Source organism: Gigantopelta aegis, chromosome 2 (genome assembly GCF_016097555.1).
Source record: "Gigantopelta aegis isolate Gae_Host chromosome 2, Gae_host_genome, whole genome shotgun sequence".
NCBI lineage: Eukaryota > Metazoa > Mollusca > Gastropoda > Neomphalida > Peltospiridae > Gigantopelta > Gigantopelta aegis.
The window spans coordinates 21,952,969-21,975,485 of NC_054700.1; the positions used below are offsets into that span (position 1 = coordinate 21,952,969).

General features: G+C 37.2%; 1 protein-coding gene and 1 long non-coding RNA gene across 2 annotated transcripts in view; one reads left to right on the top strand and one right to left on the bottom strand.

Moving 5' to 3' along the window:
• Nucleotides 1-4,927: 4,927 nt before the first annotated feature.
• Nucleotides 4,928-6,913, bottom strand: LOC121382696. The gene is made up of 2 exons (XR_005959206.1): nucleotides 5,807-6,913; nucleotides 4,928-5,535 (listed from the first exon to the last, which is right to left on the bottom strand). It is a non-coding gene; the product is annotated as an uncharacterized LOC121382696 (long non-coding RNA).
• A 6,603-nt stretch (nucleotides 6,914-13,516) lies between these two features.
• Nucleotides 13,517-22,517, top strand: part of LOC121387741 (shiftless antiviral inhibitor of ribosomal frameshifting protein-like) — a 28,761-nt gene continuing 19,760 nt past the window's right edge. The window contains exons 1-3 of the mRNA XM_041518943.1: nucleotides 13,517-13,561; nucleotides 15,711-15,809; nucleotides 17,217-17,328. Coding sequence (XP_041374877.1) covers nucleotides 15,762-15,809; nucleotides 17,217-17,328 — 160 coding nt within the window. The 5' untranslated portion in view covers nucleotides 13,517-13,561; nucleotides 15,711-15,761. The remainder of the gene's footprint in view (nucleotides 13,562-15,710; nucleotides 15,810-17,216; nucleotides 17,329-22,517) is intronic.

The following is a 22,517-nucleotide window of genomic DNA, read 5'->3' on the forward strand; positions in this document are numbered from 1 at the left end:
CCAGAAACAGTCCATTTGGTCTACTACGGGGATCGATCCTAGAACCCGTCGTTGCTCAAGCGAGCACTCACACACTGAGCTACATCCTCATAAATGATAGATTGATTTTCATGATTTAATATTAAAACTATAAACATACTTCAGCTTGCATAAGACATGTTTCTTTTGTCTTGAAAAACAGTTTGAAAAATACATTTCATTTTCTTCTGGAATAATATTTTTAATTACAGTTTGAAAAAAGATTTTTTTTAAATTGTTCAACTTTACGTATGGTATACAAGGTATAAATCACTTATCTGTCTCACACTGTTGATAGTTAAACACCATATTAAACAATCCTTTAGAGTATTTCTCTGCTTAAAGATATATGCACATCTCAACAAATGCCTTAAAATGTGTATTTATTTATTTATTTGTTTATTTATTTTAAAATGCGACATTTGCATTAAAATGCCCTTCAATTAAACTAGTGCCCTGCCTTGTCACAATCCTGGCTAGAAGACTGAAAACCTAACAAGACTTAACAAGGCATTGGTATAATGTGATTGTGTCAATGTTGTTTTAATAAATGTTTTTATACAGGTGCCCTGTGACAGACCTCGTGCTTATAAACCTTAAAGCCTAGACTTTAATGTCATGGCAACGCCATTCAATAGCATTACGTTAAAGTCTGAACTTTATTAAAGTCTAGACTTTAAGTTTTATAAGCAAGGGCCCTGAGCTTGTATCCCTTGTTCAAATGCTTTCAGGTCTCTACACTCAAGTCTAGACTCTAAAAGGTTTATAAGCTCGGGCCCTTATAAAACTTTTATTGTCTGGACTCGAGACTGAGACTAGAGTCTTTAACTAGAGACTGAGACTAGAGTCTGAGACTTTAACTCGAGACTGAGACTAGAGTCTGAGACTTTAACTAGAGACTGAGACTAGAGTCTGAGACTTTAACTAGAGACTGAGACTAGAGTCTGAGACTTTAACTAGAGACTGAGACTAGAGTCTGAGACTTTAACTAGAGACTGAGACTAGTCTGAGACTTTAACTAGAGACAGAGACTAGAGTCTGAGACTTTAACTAGAGACTGAGACTAGTCTGAGACTTTAACTAGAGACTGAGACTAGAGTCTGAGACTTTAACTAGAGACTGAGACTAGAGTCTGAGACTTTAACTAGAGACTGAGACTAGAGTCTGAGACTTTAACTAGAGACTGAGACTAGAGTGAGACTTTAACTAGAGACTGAGACTAGTCTGAGACTTTAACTAGAGTCTGAGACTTTAACTCGAGACTTAGACTAGAGTCTGAGACTTTTAACTCGAGACTGAGACTAGAGTCTGAGACTTTAACTCGAGACTGAGACTAGAGTCTGAGACTTTAACTAGAGACTGAGACTAGAGTCTGAATTTTAACTAGAGACTGATACTTTAACTAGAGACTGAGACTAGTCTGAGACTTTAACTCGAGACTGAGACTAGGGTCTGAGACTTTAACTCGAGACTGAGACTAGAGTCTGAGACTTTATAAAACTAGAGACTGAGACTAGAGTCTGAGACTTTAACTAGAGACTGAGACTTTAATTAGAGACTGAGACTAGAGTCTGAGACTTTAACTAGAGACTGAGACTAGAGTCTGAGACTTTAATTAGAGACTGAGACTTTAACTAGAGACTGAGACTAGAGTCTGAAACTAACGTCATGGCAACGCAATACCAATTATATGCGCGTGACGTCATTAGAGATTGACTCTAGATTGTAAAGGTTTTATAAGCATGTGCCCTGGTCTGTTAAATATTTAAATTGTGTACATGACCATCAATTTCTACTCCCCTAGGATGACGGGCTGAGTGTTAGTTTATACCCCTTGGAGTTGTCTTTAAAGTCTTTTCTCATTTCTCATGCTAGTCTTTCAGTGTAGTATTATCTTACAAGCCGTAGGCCTCTATAGCGTTAGATTTGTCTAGTCATGCTTATTTTTGCCACGATGTGTAGTGATTGCACATGTAACAATGAAAATTGGTATATAGATTTTTTTAAATATAATTATAATTTTATTTGATGTCATTCCAAATTATTTTAGAAATACTTGTATTATAGGAAATATTAGAGCTCATTTTCAAATATGATATCTTTGAAAAAAGCAGAAAATATTAAAAAGATGTATGTTAGTCATTTTGGCTTCTTGAATTGTACCCTGAAATTGCTGTTTGTTAATGTTATACTGGTTTTGGTTTTGAATGTCGTTTTCACATTTCATGCTACAGTTAAGTAGCAGCTGTTTAAGCACAATGTAGTACAAATGTGGCATTTTAAACTCCGTCCACTTTGTGAGGTTTTCTAATACTAAGATCACCCCCGTTTTTCTAAAACTATATACTGTTCATTAACGCCCCACTCAACACACACACACAAACGTTTCCTGTCTGTCACATACTCTCACACTAAGATCAACCCCGTTTTTCTAAAACTATATACTGTTCATTAACGCCCCACTCAACACACACACACAAACGTTTCCTGTCTGTCACATACTCTCACACTAAGATCACCCCCGTTTTTCTAAAACTATATACTGTTCATTAACGCCCCACTCAACACACACACACACACAAACGTTTCCTGTCTGTCACATACTCTCACACTAAGATCACCCCCGTTTTTCTAAAACTATATACTGTTCATTAACGCCCCACTCAACACACACACAAACGTTTCCTGTCTGTCACATACTCTCACACTAAGATCACCCCCGTTTTTCTAAAACTATATACTGTTCATTAACGCACACTCAACACACACACACAAACGTTTCCTGTCTGTCACATACTCTCACACTAAGATCACCCCCGTTTTTCTAAAACTATATACTGTTCATTAACGCACACTCAACACACACACACAAACGTTTCCTGTCTGTCACATACTCTCACACTAAGATCACCCCCGTTTTTCTAAAACTATATACTGTTCATTAACGCACACTCAACACACACACACAAACGTTTCCTGTCTGTCACATACTCTCACACTAAGATCACCCCCGTTTTTCTAAAACTATATACTGTTCATTAACGCACACTCAACACACACACACAAACGTTTCCTGTCTGTCACATACTCTCACACTAAGATCACCCCCGTTTTTCTAAAACTATATACTGTTCATTAACGCCCCACTCAACACACACACACACAAACGTTTCCTGTCTGTCACATACTCTCACACTAAGATCACCCCCGTTTTTCTAAAACTATATACTGTTCATTAACGCACACTCAACACACACACACAAATGTTTCCTGTCTGTCACATACTCTCACACTAAGATCACCCCCGTTTTTCTAAAACTATATACTGTTCATTAACGCACACTCAACACACACACACAAACGTTTCCTGTCTGTCACATACTCTCACAAATAGTACTGTATTTTCTTTTGGACTTTTGCAGTATCTTTGATATTAACTACTAGATTATAATAATCGCTGCATTTGCCATTCTAACCTTCACAGGATAAGGAAGGAAGGAAGGAAGGAAATGTTTTATTTAACGACGCACTCAGCACATTTTATTTACGGTTACATGGCGTCAAACATATAGTTACGGACCACACAGATATTGAAGGAGGAAACCCGCTGTCGCCACTTCATGAACTACTCTTTTCGATTGGCAGCAAGGGATAAAGCCGATATCTTAAGACAGTAACCAGTTATTCCATATATATATATATATATATATATATATGAATATATATATATATATATATATATATATATATATATATATATATATATATATATATATATATATATATATATATATCAGTGGCGGATCTAGAAAATAATAAGAGGGGGTGGCTGGATTGGGATGGAATGAACCGGCAGGGGCTGAGCCATGATGAAGGTTCCGGGGACAAAGCTCCCTGAAGTTTCGGCATTGTGGACATTTTAGAGCCTTATTTCACCGATTTCTGAGGATCTAATTCCTAATTAATAATTCCATAAAGTTGATAAATTTGTTGCCGTTTTCCTGATTCACAACAATATATTATATCGAAAACGAAGTGTCAATGTTTTTATGGTTCTATCGTCAGGTTTCCGTATTAGCATTATAAGACATTTTAAAGTCCAAAAATAAAAACTTTATTTGCATCTTCCTGAACAAAACTTTGAAGTAACGGTATATGTTTGGAATGAACCCCCCTGGATCCGCCACACAAGTGCTTAGAATCTTCATTATTTACTGTCCCATAAAGGTACGAGGCGGGGGGAGGGGGCTTGGCAACTGCCAACAAAATTAGTTGTAATCCATATAAAAAGGTGTAGTGATTAGTTTGCACCCCTATATAGCTGTTTGGAAGTAATGCCAATATAAATAAATGTTGTTGTCCAGATTCAGGCATTTTGTGTTTAATTCGATTAAAAAGCAGCCTGCCCCACTACAAAAACGGGAGCCTGTATGGCCCCACCCCTCCCGTTATTTTAGGTTGGATACGGCCCTAAATATATAGTTTTTATTATTTCCAACAGGAAGTGATATAGAACAGTAAGTGCCCAATAGCGCTCGTTTTAAAGATGCATACATGTATGTGAAGTTTAACTTTATATGCTAATATTTCCAAGATGCATAATACAAGCTATATGATCAAAGTTATATATCAAATGTATATTTTTATTGTTGTTTTGAACGGTTATATCGTCTGATTTGCTTATTGTATAAATATACATAAATGCATAATGTATTAAATTATTAAAACGCGTACAAATGTATTGATACACATGAACAAACACATCAGCTTGAGTATGTACGTTTTGCAATACACGTGTATTTTATTAGAGCTCAAAGTATACGTTTATTAAATGCAGGTTGTTGTTTGCAGGTTTGATATGGTGTGATTTTTGGTGGGATGGGTGATTTGGGGATTTTTTTTTTTTGGAGGGGGGGGGGGGCGGGTTGGATCTGAGATGTTTTGTGTGTGTGTGGGGGGGGGGGGGGAGGGTTCGGTTTCTTTGAATATTTTTTTTAATCGCCAAGTGCTTCATTAAACATGTGCTGGTTGTACTTTGATGCTTTTGTTTCTCTTTCAAGCTACTTACTCCTATGGTAGGTTCAGTTGAAACTTAGTTTCTTGTATTTTTTCGATCGAGAATATTCATTTCTTATGTGATGGGTGTGTCCTAGTGTCTGTTAAAACCAGAAACAGGGCCACTTGGTAGCTCCATGCAACATATATTATATATGCTCACGCCACAGGGCAAAGTGTGCCAAAACTTCGCTTTGATCAGCTTGACTTCGCCCTGTCAAAAACTGTTCCATTGTATATGGTCGCGGATGAATGGGGAAGAACTGGAGGAATACCTATTCATAGATAATTAATAATTAAGTGTTAAGTGTCTGAGCGTTTGAAATGACACCCTGGCGACACAATATCTGACATTAAAAGTAAAATACGAAATTTATTTTTGTAAAATGTATTTGTGATTACATACATACATGTATATGCTATATACCTTTATGTGTATTATCACAAATAAATTTCACGAAACTACGAAAGTTGGCTCAAGTAGCCGAGTATTAGCAGTAGTGAGAAGTCGGAAGTCGCCATAACCTTTTGGACCTAATCCTATCATACGATGGTAAGGTGATCAAGTACTTTCTGTCATCGGTAGTATAAATAGAATAAGGGAACTGAAATCTGATGCTTTGAGAGAAAAAAATGAAATGAAAATACAGTAAGAGAGGTTGGGCATTCACACCATTACTGTTACGAATCTGATAGCCATAAGCGTACGATGCGAGGGCTGGAGGTGGGGAACTCCCCCCCCCCCCCCCCCTTCATTTCATGAAGCCCGTACGCCCTATGCTGGTAGCTAATCATAATGGGCCGAATTTTCAAAGTCTGTGTATGTCTTACACGCGAGTAACTACATACATTTACAATGTTTAACCACAGGCGTTTAATCAGGCTTCGTGAAGTTCATCCCAAAATGATGTGGTGACGGTACTAATGGTTTGGCCCGTTTCGTAGATTGGCACGGTTTGTGACTTGGAGATGGCGGCATTCTCAGAAGTATTATTTAATTATTATTTTTAAAATTATAAATTAGCCACGAAATTTATTATTTGTTTATACTGTTTCGTGCTTATATCCACTTACGGTTCAAGCACTGTCCCGGGCGCACACCTCAGCTATCTGGGCTGTCTGTCCAGGCCAGGGGGTTAGTGGTTAGTGGGAGAGACATCGATGCACTAGCCTTACACCTACTCATGGAGTCGTTGAACTCGATCTGGGTGACAGCCGGTACCAGAATGCGAACCCAGTACCTGCCAGCCTTAAGTCCAGTCGCGTAACCACTACTCCACATGATGCCGAAATGTATTACGTGTAGCAGCCTTTTAATCGTAAAGAGCGGGAAGTAAATTGTTGTGACGTCACCAACTACACATAGTGGTAACCTATCACAATCCGTAACAGTAACTGTGTGGTAGTGAAACCTCTGTGATATATTTAAAGTCCCTGGCCCTTTTTTGTGCGTTACTTGCCTCTTCTGTTTTGTATAAAATGCATTTAGAGCTATGACAAACACAGATATAACCAAACCTACTTCAGATTTCTCACAAGGGGATGTGGGGAAATGCAGTTTAATCAAGAAGTTGCAAGCAATGTCTAAATTAATATTTCATGCATAATATAAACCCAAGAAAATGTTTTGAATAACAATTTGGGGCATTAAATTAAGAACAATTATATACTTTATACTGTTACATATTGACGGTTTTGTATAGTTTTATAATATGTCATATACATTTTATAATATTTTATTTTTAATTTGAATAATATCCCTGCTGTGTATGTCTGTTTTGCACTGACCAAATATTTTATCAAATATGTGCCATATTGATTGTTATGAATAAATAATTTAGCTTTTTTCCGTCTTCTTTTTTTTCTCTCTTATTGTTAATATGGGGTGGGGTGGGGTGGGTGGCAAAAAGCCTTTGGGTTTGAAGCGTCTAATAGAATATGGTAGTGGCAATAAACCTAAGCTGTGGAAAGCTTACATCAATAAATATTATACACTACAAATGCATGAGCTCGTAAAGGCTCGTTCACATGGATGCGATGCGGCGCGTGCGGTGCGACTAGAATTTGTTTTTATAATACACTGTTTCCAGTGAAAGCATTCACACTGGATGTATGCGGTGCAGCTATTATGCTTACAATGAAAATAGTGTGTTTTAATTTGTGTAGCCGTACCGCACGCGCCACACGGCATCCAGTGTGAATGAGCCTTTAGTACAATGTCATCCGACGTCATGTAACCGTAAACAAAATGTGTTGAGTGCGTCGTTAAACAAAACATATCCTTCCATCTGTTGTGCACTGTAGCGCCGCATATAGCACACCTGTGAGCGTTATGCGTACGCTTATAGCATACACCCAGATATAGCTGTATGCGACGAAAAGGCATGGTCATACCGCATAAAGAGTAAATGAAGATTCTTGATCCAACCGTTCTGACATGTAAGTTATTGATCAGAAAGCGCTTAAATTCTCAAGGTCACTGTGACCTTGACCTTTGACCTAGCAACATCAAAATTGATAAGGGTCATTTACTGGTCATGGCCAACCTTTATATTAAGTTTGAGAACCCTAGATCCAACTGTTCTCGTTATTGATCGGAACCAGTTTAACTGCCCAAGGTCACTGTGACTTCGACCTAGCGTCCACCAAAATCGATAGGGTTCCTCTTCCGGTCTTTACCAACCTTCATATCAAGTTTGTGGATCCTAGGCCCAACTGCAATTATTATGAAATATTTATGCATGAAATCACATTTTACCATTCATTTCCTAAAAACGTGTAGGGTAGGGGTAAAAAATACGGTAGGTATGATTAGCGGGGGAAAAACCCATTCCAGACGCCCAATATGTCCTGTTTCCAACTAGTTTATGTAACGAAAAATCATTAAACAAGTGTTTATCAAGACAGAAGTAATCGCACTAGATCCAGCACTACTACTACTAGCATTGCTGTTGCTACTACCGCTTCTGCTTCCGACTCCAAAACGAGCACGTGTGAACTCGTCTGTTTTAAGTGACCAGCGTGCCCCATCTGCACCGTGTGAATCCAGTAACCAGACAACGTGTGTGTGTGTGTGGGGGGGGGGGGGGGGGGGGGGGGTTCGCAGAGGGTGGTTTAAAAATTATATCCTGGAATGTGTGCAGATCTTTGTAAATAAACTAAAATAAACTAAAAGAAAGTGATTTTTTAGATGTAATTTGTAAGCATGCATTATATGCTTATATGAATGTTGGACTGGCTCTAATGACTCTTGTGATATATCCCTACCTAACTACGTCACATATTGCATACCAAGAGTGCACGGTAAAGGCGGAGGCATTGTCATATATATACGAGAATGTCTCAAAGACTATTGTAGTTGTATTCAAACAGTATGCGACAGTGTTGTTATTTTAAGAATTGAAAGGAATGTTGGAAAAGATGTATATATATTTGTAAATTACATACCCCCCCCCCCCCCCCCCCCACCCCCATTAATAGTGCATACTACGATAACAACGACACTGACGTGTTTACAATTATTGAAGAATATGTAGCACAATATAAGGACTTGGGAGACATTATAGCCATTGGAGATTTTAATAGTCGTACACGATAGATTAAATAAAGGTTCTTTACATTTATTGTCAAATGTCATCACGTATTTATCAGATATTGATTTTACTCGACGTAGCGAAGATAAAACTGTAAACCAGTTTGGAAGAAAATTATTATCGCTTTGTTAGTCAAGTGGCTTGCGAATCGTTAATGGTAGGCATACTGGTGACAAAGGTGGTAGTATTACATTCTATAATGCTAATGGCTGTAGTCTTATAGACAATGTCCTAGTACATGAATCCTGTTATCATTCAATAGAGCAGTTTGAGTCTGGTAAATTTAATTGTTTTTCTGACCACGCACCCGTATGTTTCTCTGTTTCAGTCACAACGTTATATAATATAGCTAAAGAGACAACGAATGAACAGACACGTACCAGCATAAAATGGAATGATGAGTGCAATGATGAGATTGTTGATAAACTTGTTGAAAATATAGATAACTTGATAAATATATGTACTGTTAATTGTAATAGCCAGGAAACTGTTAATACATGTGTAGATACATTCACACATGAACTCAACGATCTTATTTTACCTCATTGTACTGTTAAAACAAATTTAAGTGGAAAAGGAAAAATTCACCGTTATGTTAAAGTAGAAGATAAATCTTGGTTTAATGATATATGTAAAGAACGATACGCTTAATACAGAAAGGCAATTAAAGTGTTTAATCGAAAGAAAATCGTATATAACTTGTTAGTTCGAAAAATGCTTACAAACATTTAGAACGCAGACTAAAACGACAGTACACGTCTCAACACAAGCTGGATTATTTGCGGAAACATAACCCAAAATCCTTTTACAAACAGTTTGAGAAACGTAACAATAATGTTAAATCAGAACTCCGTAATGACGACTTTTATAATAATTTTCTAAATCTGGCTTTAAAAGAACCAACAAGTAACAGTGAGGTAGATAACTTTTTTAACCAATTACGATACTCTTTATACTGATGACTCGGTGAGTAGCTTATTAGATAGTGACATCACCGAGAGTGAAATATCGAATGCTATTCACAAGTTAAAGAAAAACAAAGCATGTGACTATGATGGATTTTTAAACGAATATTTTATTAATTGTATGAATGTTTTGATGCCATGTTTGTTGATATTGTTTAATACTGTTTTTAAATCCGGTCATTTCCCTCATAGTTGGTCAGTTGGATGTATAGTGCCTGTTTTTAAGAAGGGAAATCCCAACGACACGGATAATTATAGAGGTATTACTCTAGTTAGCTGCCTAGGTAAATTGTTCACTAATATACCAAATGAAAGATTATGTATTTTTGACACTGAAAATAATATTATCACTGACGCCCAATTTGGTTTTAGAAAACATTTGTCCACTGTGGATGCAATTTTCGTTCTACAGTCCCTAATAAACAGTGTGTAATGCATAAAATCGACTTTATTGCTGTTTTGTTGACTACAAAAAAGCATTTGACTTTGTAAATATACAATATTTATGGTATAAATTAATTAAGTGTAAGTGGAAAATGCTTGCTATAATAAGGTCGTTATATCAAAATGTTAAATGTGTAAAATATAATAATGTAATTTCTGATTTCTTTATATGCAAAAATGGTTTATTTCAAGGAGAAGTGTTGTCGCCATTATTATTTTCCATGTATGTCAATGACTGTGAGATGCAGCTAATATCAGACAACTGTCCTTATATCGATATACAAATGTTAAACATATTCCTGATAATGTATGCCGATGACATGGTTCTGTTAGCTGAAAAACCAGAAGGGTTACAAAAAATGATTAATTCTCTGTTTAATTATACCCAAACCTGGAATTTAACTTTCAATACAAATAAAACTAAAATTGTTGTTTTTCGAAACGGAGGTAAATTACGAGATAATGAGAAGTGGTACTTTAATTGATGTAAACTAGAGGTTGTAAATGAATTTATTTATCTTGGCGTTTTATTTTTCTATAATGGTAAATTTGCACGTACACAGAAACGGATTGCAGAACAAGGACAAGTATTATTCTCAATATTGCATGTATGCAGGAACAATTTCTTCAATATCAAAACAATGCTTGCTGTTTTTGATACATATATTAACTCTATCCTTTGTTATGGTGCTGAAGTTTGGGGATTTCACTCGGGTCATGATGTTGAAAAAGTATATATACAATTTGGTAAAAGATTATTGAGTGTAAGAAAAGGAACGTGTAACGAATTTGTTTATAGTGAACTGGGACGGTTTCCACTTCAAATAACAAGAAAACTGAGACTTTTTAAATATTGGATAAAATTACGTAACACTACAAATTGTATTCTAAGGGGTATATATTAAGAAATGGCACACTATAACGATAATTGGTTAATTAACATTGGGCACGAATTGTATTCACTTGGATTAAACTATATTTGGAATTTATCGTATGTTGACGACAGTATCTGCATTATAATCAAAGAAAGGATATTAGATACGTTTAAGCAATTATGTTACAGCAAAACAATGACAACGTCTAGAGGACTTTTATATCAACATTTATTAAATGAATTTAGATTACAAGCATATTTAAGATTGCGTTATATAAAACAAATATATAACATTAGAATATGCGCTCATAAATTAAATGTAGAATCTGGCAGGTATCGAAACTTTGAACGATCAGAAAGAATATGTACTCTGTGTAACGCTAATGCTATAGAAGATGAATTTCACTTTATAATAGAGTGTCCACAATACAAAGATTTGCGTTGTAAATATATAAAAATGTATTATTATAAGCGGCCAAGTGTGTATCGTTTTATACAGTTATTAACCACCGGTAACAATAAGGAATTGGATAACCTAGGAAAATATATAGTGCAAGCGAATACAATTAGAGATCGGTTAATGCAGGATAATAGTTAATGTAATAAATGTAACTTATATCACTTCATTTGTCCATGCTTATATATAAATCACACCCACCATTGTTTTGCACGTGTGTATTTTGTATAACTATGTTGTATTATTTATGTAATGTATCCAGCTGATGAGTTGTAAAACTCAAAGCAAATAAAGAACTTGTTATTGTTACCACTACCGCTGCTTTAACTGCTGCTGTTACTGATCACGTGTTTGTTACTGCTGCAGTTGGTGCTGCTGCTTCTACTACGTCTGTTGCATCTGATACTTCCATCGCTACTACTACTGCTGAGTACTGCTGTTACTACTACTACTACTACTACTACTACTACTACTACTACTACTACTACTACTACTCCTGCTGCTGCTATTACTACTACTACTACTACTGTTGCTACTGCTGTTGCTGCAGTAATAGTAGTAATAGTAATAGCAGCGGCGGCAGCAGCAGCAGCAGCGGCGGCAGCAGCAGCAGTAGTAGCAGGGTTCAAACTTAACATGAAAACCATCGTCGCCAGCAGAACCAGTTGAAGAAAAATCTTACTGGCCCTTCTCAAATTCAACTAGCCCTCCAATTATCACACTGAAATTTAACTGAAGATCCAAAATCGAAACTAAACTTTCTTTAAAAAGAATAACCATGTGCTCACCGTATAGTCCGTTTGCGTCAAAAGAAAACCGATGAATTGGCGTTTAACTTCATAATGAATAAAGTTAAAATGTCATTATATTTTAAACCCATACCAACTCAAATAACAAAAGCATTTAAAAAGAAATCCTGTATAAATAAAACTATTACTTTACAAAATACCATCAAATTATACATATTAAATCTCATGTTTAATACTGGTGGTAAAACCAAAATGCTAGAACACCCAAGGTATGCTGCTTGACTTGCCTTGTCTCTGAAGTAAAAGATAATGTAGTACAAAGAGACTGAAGGCAGAACTGCGCGTTCTTTAGTAAATCAGTCTGGGAGTGGCAGTCCTCCTTGCAGCGATGCAAGAAGGATGGATAAACTTTGTGGCGATGCAAGGGGTGTGTGAAATTCCCAGGAAATGATTTCCTCGGCGGTGGATGTTCTCCTACAGACGAGGCACTAGATAGAGATATAAGGAATCATCTACTCTTTTTCCATTATTCGACTCTGCTTTGCGAAGACATACGTCCTTGGTGATGTACTACGGTTTTGTCATTCAGATTACCTTGGATGTTCCATCAATGGCCTTAAAACCTGTATCAAAAAAAAAAAGAATTCACCTATGCAGTTTGATGGTACATGTAATTTGTAAATAATTTTTGTTTTAATTTACATTGAACTCCCCCCCCCCCCCCCCCCCCCCCAATAAAATGTTATTTAAGATGGTATGGGTCTAATACTTAATAAATTAATATGTTTTTATATGAATTTTATCTTTATTTATTATTTTGGCACTGTCAAAATATAGAACATGTTCTATGTCTTCTTCTGCCAGACCTGTAGTGTGTTTTGTCACATTCGATTTAGTACAAGTGTGTTTCTTTTTTTAACTAGTGCCATACTCGCCAGACCCTAAAATCGATGGTCGCCCAGCGGACTACCTTTGTAAAATTCTTAGTCGCCCTTAGCCAGAAAAGGTTGTCACGAGCCGCCGGGTGAATGCTAATTTTCAACCCTGTAGTAGCCGTAGTAGTGGCAGCGGCACCAGTAACAGCAGAAGTAGCAAAGTTGCGTTACAGTGCATCCCGCCCTCCACCCCCCCCCCCCACCCCACACACACACACCTTCGTCCCTCACATACATACCTTCGCCCCACCCCCACACACACCACACACACATTCCCCCTCTCACTGATATTCGTGCCTACTAATATGAGTTAGTAACTACTTCAAAACACTTTCCTACAATCTGACTGATATATCGCTAGCGACGACAATACGAGGAAGTCTTCGATCGTCACCCGACTAAACAGGTATAAACGGGTCGATGGTAGAACTGTCATGGCGGCAAGTGACGACCTGGAATCCACAAAAGAATGTGAGTAGTCCTACATGTATATCGTACTATGTCACCAAGAATGATTAGTCGGTAGTCATTATCCCTTTTAAAACACTAACCCAACCTCGCCCTACCCAACTCCACACCCTTCTTAAAACGGTTAGGCTCATCGCACAATTGATATATATATATATATATATATATATATATATATATATATATATATATATATATATATATATATATATATATTCATCAGTCGAAATTACAAGAAATTAAGGGAACCTTTTGTTTTCAAAACCTTGATTAGCGATATTTCTAGTATATTAAATAATTGATTAGCAATTATTGTTTAATGTTTTAGTATTGTGTAGCGATCTCTGAAACTTGCGAAGCGAATCGCGACGTGATACTGAACAAAATGTTCTCTGGAAATTGTGCCGGGTTGGTGTCTACTTGTGCCCATATTTTGGGAAGGTTGCCATATATTGACCACCAACATTTTCCACTCCCACCATCAGAGGTCCTTTTTTCATATCAGGCGTTAAGTTCAGCATGTTTTTAAACATATAAAATAATATAAAATGACTAATATCTAAAAACTCTATTAAAATGCATCTAAATAATGAACATTTGTAGGACAGTATGGCGGCCATATGGAGATCATTTGTACCAAGTTTCATATTTCTATCTTTACTTGAAAGGTTCTCCCAGTTATCTGCTCTCCCAATAGTGCTATTAGTGGTTGACCTTGTTAGGATCTGCATTTACTGTGGCTGCGAAGACAACTTGTTATAGTTTGCATCCATTTTAATACGTTTATGAGCAACATAGGCTATCATTTTTGACGACTAAAATTACATATTAATGCAATTTTCCTATTTATAATACAGGTTATAATATCGGAATCTGTATAAACAAGGTGTTTTGTTGTCCAAATGTTTGTAGTAGGCTTAACCCAAATATATACAAACCATCGCCCCAGCTACAAAGTGTGTGTGTGTGTGTGGGGGGGGGGGGGGGGGGGGGGGGGGGGGGCTTTGTCCCCTTTTTCTACGCCAGTGCAATAATTCCGTACGTTCGGGGTAAAAAAGGCATTACGAAGAAAATGAACAATAACTGCTACATACATTAGGACACAACCGCAAACACACTGGCAATGCAAATAGTGGTGTGTGTGTGTGTGTGTGTGTGTGTGTGTGTGTGTGTGTGTGTGTCCATTTCTGATATCTTCCTACGCTCGTGACAAGTGAACATTTTAGTCTATTAAATTACAATTAACATGGATTGGTTCATCGGCATGCAGTTAGGACACATAATCTGTTATTGAATGAATGAATGAATGTTTAACGACACCCCAGCACGAAAAATACATCGGCTATTGGGTGTCAAACTATAGTAATGATAACAAATAAGGTGATGATCAACATCAATATAAAAATTCAAGATTCAAATAAAAACAGTGTAAAGAACTGTGCAAAAATACAAATATCACAGATAGATACTGACTTTTACTCGAAATTTCAATGTGTGCTGTATTGGCCATTCTCAAAGAGATTGTTACACCCCTGCACCATGGTGAGGATACAGCACGCGCAGGGGTAATCTGTTATTGTGTACTTCGTTATGAAATGAAAATGTGTTCACATAAATATGTCCACACTTAGTTTTATTCGAATGTAACAGTCATTAGAAACAGTAGCCTTGTACTTAACCATCACGCGCATTTAGTTTTAAAATACACTGGCGTAGGAAGCGGTGTGTGTGTGGGAGGAGGAGGGGGGGGGGGGGGGGGGGGCATGTGACACCACCACACTTTTCTTGATCCAGCAGCAGCAGCGATGGTTTATATATATTAAATAAAATAAAACCCCCACAAAAAAAAACAAAAAAAAACCCAAACAAAAACCTACTCTTGACAATTTAACCCCCCCCCCCCACCCCCACATTTTTATGTACCCTCGGGTGGAATAGCCCTGTCCCACATGGACACATATGAAGGGTTTCTGTTTTATGGACAATCTAATTAAAATTAGCTCCACTGGTTAATTACTATGTACTGCTAATTTGAATCAGATTGTTTTATGGATAGAGATATATAATTCATATGGCGGCAGCGAATAAGTTTTGTCTAATTTTTATCTTTTCTTTGTTTTGTTTTTTTCTATCTCTTTTCGGAAATTGACAGTCCCGTTAATTGCTGTTTGGTAAGACTGTGTCAAGTTGTCACCGTGCAGCTATGGCGACTGCGGCAGGGGTTGACGACACCGCTAACGTACACAAGAAGGTGAGCATTTGGGGTATTGAATTAGCCATATCAACTGGGTATTGCATTAAACATTCAGACGACGTAGTGCTAGGCCTGAATTCGAACTCCAGACCATCGGGACTGTAGTCGAGTACTCCAACCAACCGACCACGCAGTAGATCAATACGTGAAACTGCATTTTAATACTTATAAATCTCATAGGGTGTATTTTGACGGAATGAACCGAACGTCTACGTGCACGATAAATGTAGGTGCAATTCCTGTCAAAGATCCAATTTCTTACCTATTTTCACACGACGCTGATTGGTCAATTTATTTTTCTGCTACCAGGACATTCTACACACAACAGCCAAAATGTCTAATTTTTCAAAGGCAAAACACAGCGATACTGGATTACGAAATATAAACATTATGTTGGTTTTATAGAACACATTGTTTTAAAAGGTATTGTATATAACTATCGCTAACCCTAACCCTAACCTTGAACTAATTCTAAAATTGTTATGGAAGAAAATAAGGAACTCTTGCTGCGCTTTTTTGGGTGACCCAAATTCGGGTTCACTCAACCATGCATAATAGTTATGCAAAGCTAAAGCTAAACAAAGTTAAACAAAGTGCGTGTTGGGGAGGAAACAGTTTGACTGATACCATCGTCTTCTATAATACCAGATTTATTTAATAGTAGGTGCAAAAACTAGTCTATCGAGCGATAGCTTGCCTTCCTTGTTGACTATCGTGCGGCTTTATCCAGTCATGTGATCTAGACCAGGAGCGGTTGCACACCCCTCCCTCACCCCAGCGTTGTATGCAACTTACACAATGTTACCAACATTATTTCAAAATCATAGGTGGTAGATTGGTTCCATTCATTTATATTCACCATCAAACAGTATTTGATTTATAGTTTGGGTGATGGAGCAAATATTATATATTGGGGGTGGATGACTGTATGTGGTAGGGAACAGGTCGAAGTCGGACCCAATTAAGAACAAACCCCGCATCTTTTAGCTCCGATTGAGACCAAGGAACAGGATCTAGTGCAGTTGGTAGAGCAATCCTCTGAGGTGTTTCAGTCACACATGTAGGATCGAACTTCCTGGGCTTCCCCATCCCAACTGGCATATTAAAGGTGGTGGTTGTGGTATGTGCTGTCCTGCCTTGGATAAAGTGCATTAAAAACCTCTTACTGCTAATGTCAAAAGGGCGGGATTCAGCTCAGTCGGTTGAACGCTCGCTTCGTTCAACTGATTGGGTTTTTCTCGTTCCAACCAGTGGTTGTTTACATTTATAACAATTTTAAAGTATTGGTGTACTTTGAAGTACTACAGCAGCATTCTGTGATAAAACTAGAAAACCAATTGGTATTATACAAATTCTTCCTTTTTAAATTTTTTTATTACTTTTTTGTTTAAAATTGTCATTTAGGCACGTAGACTTCAAGAGTTATTCCGTGGTCGATTCTCCGAGAGCGAAGCCGTGCACATTATCGAAAACAGAAATGGCGACCTGTTGAGTGCTGTTGATTTCGTTATGCAAGGTAACCGTTAACCAGAGTTCTCTCCCTTCGTTACATGTATGGTAGTTATTAGTATTCAGGGTCATACCTAGCCAATTTTGGGGAGACAAAAATTGGGTCTTGATAAGTTTGTTTTGTTTAACGACACCACTAGAGCACATTGATTTATTAATCATCAGTTATTGGATGTCAAACGTGGTAATTTTGACATAGTCTCAGAGAGGAAACCCGCTACATTTTTTTCCATTAGTAGTAAGGGATCTTTTATATATGTGCACCATCCCACAGACATGATAGACCATACCGCGGTCTTTGATATACCAGTCGTGGTGCACTGGCCGGACCAAGAAATAGCCCAATGAGCCCAGCGAGGGGGGGGGGGGGGGGGGTCGATCCCAAACCGATCACACATTAAGCGAGCGCTTTACCATTGGGCTATGTCCAACCCACCCAAGGTCTTGATAAATACAGTTGATGTCATCCTGCTAACTACATGTAACAATTAAAGACAGTTCTCTCCCTTTATTAGATATTTGACAGAAGTCTTCAGGTTGGACTATACCAATTAAAATCCCATAGGCGACCATGTTAACGTTTGTGTTTAAAAACACTATATGCAATATATCAACCAAACTATGATCCATAAATATCAATACTACAACCCCTACCTCAAAGTATTAACTGCAGAAAATGGTAACTTCCATGGCTCATTTTCGGTATAACCAGATGTTTTTACAACACCCCTAGTTTTGCACAAAATTTGAGTCCTTTTTTTTACATGTAACCCATACATGTTCCAAGCACAAGGCTACTTAACACAGTGGTACTAGATGAATTAAAATTGTATATATTTTTAGCCCAGATAAAACAAATTTTTTTTACACCTCGAACTTCGACCCAGCCGGAAATTAATTAGTATAGTGTTACCTTCAAGGCTTTACATTGCCTAGATTAATGACCAGGGTGGAGGGGAAGGAGAGGGAGGGGAGGTAGATAAAATCCTTCCACTTTGTAGGATGACTGTCACTTGCAATCCTGTTTGTGGGAAAATGCATATAAAAGATCCTTTGCCGCTGACGGAAAAATGTAGCGGGTTTCCTCTAATCCTACATGTATGTGTCAGAATTACCAAATGTTTGACATCCACAATAGCCGATGATTAATAAATCAATATGATCTTTTTGTGTCAAATTGATTGATTTTAAGTTGGGGTTTTTTAATCGACACCGGTAGAACACATTTATTTATTAATCATTTATTAATCATGGACTAATATCAACCATATTTTGCTAATTTTAGCTTCCATACCAAGGCCAGGACGAAGCAGGTTGCGTGGAAAGGGCGGGCCTTTACCCCACCCCCAAGGACTAAAATGTTCTTTTTTATCCAACTTTATATAAATAAAGATAAAAATCTGGAGAGTGCTTGCCGCCAATACACTAGAGTCTGCCCTCCCCCACCCCCACCCCCACACACATACTCTTCAGATATCATTCCTACGAGTCTGATATCTATTCTGTTTTAATATATATGCATCAAAGCAAGCTAAACGCCAGTAGATTTCACATGTACTTGAATCCAGTTGATCAATTTTAGATTATAATCGATCACTGGGACACTAATAAAAACATTATACATGTATATATGTAACTGTCCCTATAATACTGTGAATCATAAACTATTAGCGATCTTAAAACTGGATGAAATCCAAATACGCGGCATATTAGGGACATAGAACTTTAGCGAGGTTAACATAATCAGAAACTAAAAAAAATACAAATAAGCTCAAGTTGTAGGATCAACTGAAATAATGTTTTTGACGAATGTTGACGTTATTCGCAGCTTACAGACATCTTGAATTTAGTAGACAATTTCAGTGATGTACATGCTGACTAACTACTGTTGTTTGTTATCTATTTGGTTTAATCAATTGCAGTGATGTACATGCTGACTAACTACTGTTGTTTGTTATCCATTTGGTTTAATCAATAGCAGTGATGTACATGCTGACTAGCAGTGATGTACATGCTGACTAAGTACTGTTGTTTGTTATCCATTTGGTTTAATCAATAGCAGTGACGTGCATGCTGACTAACTACTGTTGTTTGTTATCCACTTGGTTTAATCAATAGCAGTGACGTGCATGCTGACTAACTACTGTTGTTTGTTATCCATTTGGTTTAATCAGTAGCAGTGACGTGCATGCTGACTAACTACTGTTGTTTGTTATCCATTTGGTTTAATCAGTAGCAGTGACGTGCATGCTGACTAACTACTGTTGTTTGTTATCCATTTGGTTTAATCAGTAGCAGTGACGTGCATGCTGACTAACTACTGTTGTTTGTTATCCATTTGGTTTAATCAATAGCAGTGACGTGCATGCTGACAAACTACTGTTGTTTGTTATCCATTTGGTTTAATCAGTAGCAGTGACGTGCATGCTGACTAACTACTGTTGTTTGTTATCCATTTGGTTTAATCAGTAGCAGTGACGTGCATGCTGACTAACTACTGTTGTTTGTTATCCATTTGGTTTAATCAATAGCAGTGACGTGCATGCTGACTAACTACTGTTGTTTGTTATCCACTTGGTTTAATCAATAGCAGTGACGTGCATGCTGACTAACTACTGTTGTTTGTTATCCATTTGGTTTAATCAATAGCAGTGACGTGCATGCTGACTAACTGCTGTTGTTTGTTATCCATTTGGTTTAATCAATAGCAGTGATGTACATGCTAACTACTGTTGTTTGTTATCCATTTGCTTTAATCAATTACAGTGATGTACATGCTGACTAACTGCTGTTGTTTGTTATCCATTTGGTTTAATCAATTACAGTGATGTGCATGCTGACTAACTACTGTTGTTTGTTATCCATTTGGTTTAATCAATAGCAGTGACGTACATGCTGACTAACTACTGTTGTTTGTTATCCATTTGGTTTAATCAATAGCGCTGACTAACTACTGTTGTTTGTTTTCCATTTGGTTTAATCAATTACAGTGATGTGCATGCTGACTAACTACTGTTGTTTGTTATCCATTTGGTTTAATCAATAGCAGTGACGTACATGCTGACTAACTACTGTTGTTTGTTATCCATTTGGTTTAATCAATAGCGCTGACTAACTACTGTTGTTTGTTTTCCATTTGGTTTAATCAATTACAGTGATGTGCATGCTGACTAACTACTGTTGTTTGTTATCCATTTGGTTTAATCAATAGCAGTGACGTGCATGCTGACTAACTACTGTTGTTTGTTATCCATTTGGTTTAATCAATAGCGCTGACTAACTACTGTTGTTTGTTTTCCATTTGGTTTAATCAATTACAGTGATGTGCATGCTGACTAACTACTGTTGTTTGTTTTCCATTTGGTTTAATCAATTACAGTGATGTGCATGCTGACTAACCACTGTTGTTTGTTATCCATTTGGTTTAATCAATTGCAGTGACGTGCATGCTGACTAACTGCTGTTGTTTGTTATCCATTTGGTTTAATCAATAGCAGTGACGTGCATGCTGAGTAACTACTGTTGTTTGTCATCCATTTGGTTTAATCAATAGCAGTGACGTGCATGCTGACTAACTACTGTTGTTTGTCATCCATTTGGTTTAATCAATAGCAGTGACGTGCATGCTGACTAACTACTGTTGTTTGTTATCCATTTGGTTTAATCAGTAGCAGTGACGTGCATGCTGACTAGCTACTGTTGTTTGTCATCTATTTGTTTTAATCAATAGCAGTGACGTGCATGCTGATTAACTACTGTTGTTTGTTATCCATTTGGTTTAATCAATAGCAGTGACGTGCATGCTGACTAACTACTGTTGTTTGTTATCCATTTGGTTTAATCAATAGCAGTGACGTGCATGCTGACTAGCTACTGTTGTTTGTCATCCACTTGGTTTAATCAGTAGCAGTGACGTGCATGCTGACTAACTACTGTTGTTTGTTATCCATTTGGTTTAATCAATAGCAGTGATGTACATGCTGACTAGCAGTGATGTACATGCTGACTAACTACTGTTGTTTGTTATCCATTTGGTTTAATCAATAGCAGTGACGTGCATGCTGACTAACTACTGTTGCTTGTTATCCACTTGGTTTAATCAATAGCAGTGACGTGTATGCTGACTAACTACTGTTGTTTGTTATCCATTTGGTTTAATCAATAGCGCTGACTAACTACTGTTGTTTGTTTTCCATTTGGTTTAATCACTGTTGTTTGTCATCCATTTGGTTTAATCAGTTACAGTGACTACTGTTGTTTGTTATCCATTTGGTGCATGCTGACTAACTACTGTTGTTTGTTATCCATTTGGTTTAATCAATAGCAGTGACGTGCATGCTGACTAACTACTGTTGTTTGTTATCCATTTGGTTTAATCAATAGCAGTGACGTGCATGCTGACTAACTACTGTTGTTTGTTATCCACTTGGTTTAATCAGTAGCAGTGACGTGCATGCTGACTAGCTACTGTTGTTTGTCATCAATTTGGTTTAATCAGTAGCAGTGACGTGCATGCTGACTAGCTACTGTTGTTTGTCATCAATTTGGTTTAATCAGTAGCAGTGACGTGCATGCTGACTAGCTACTGTTGTTTGTCATCCATTTGGTTTAATCAGTAGCAGTGACGTGCATGCTGACTAGCTACTGTTGTTTGTCATCCACTTGTTTTAATCAGTAGCAGTGACGTGCATGCTGACTAACTACTGTTGTTTGTCATCCATTTGGTTTTTAATCAATTTGATATAACTAGTGTTACGGGCGGGACATAGCCCAGAGATAAAGTGTTTGCTTAATGTCAAGTCGGCTTGGGATCGATGGCCTTCTGTGGGCCCATTGGGCTATATCTCGTTCCAACGAGTGCACCATGACTGACATATTAAAGGTTGTGGTATGTGCTGTCCTGTCTGTGGGACGGTGCATATAATAGGAAAATGTGACTATATGTCAAAAATGTGTTACAATAGACATATAATAGATGATGATTAATTAATCCGTGTGCTCTTAGTGGTGTTAGTAGACAGAACAAACATTATAACCATTGTTGTGTCTTCAGTTAATCAAACAAACATTATAACCATTGTTGTGTCTTCAGTTAATCAGACAAACATTATAACCATTGTTGTGTCTTCAGTTAATCAGACAAACATTATAACCATTGTTGTGTCTTCAGTTAATCAGACAAACATTATAACCATT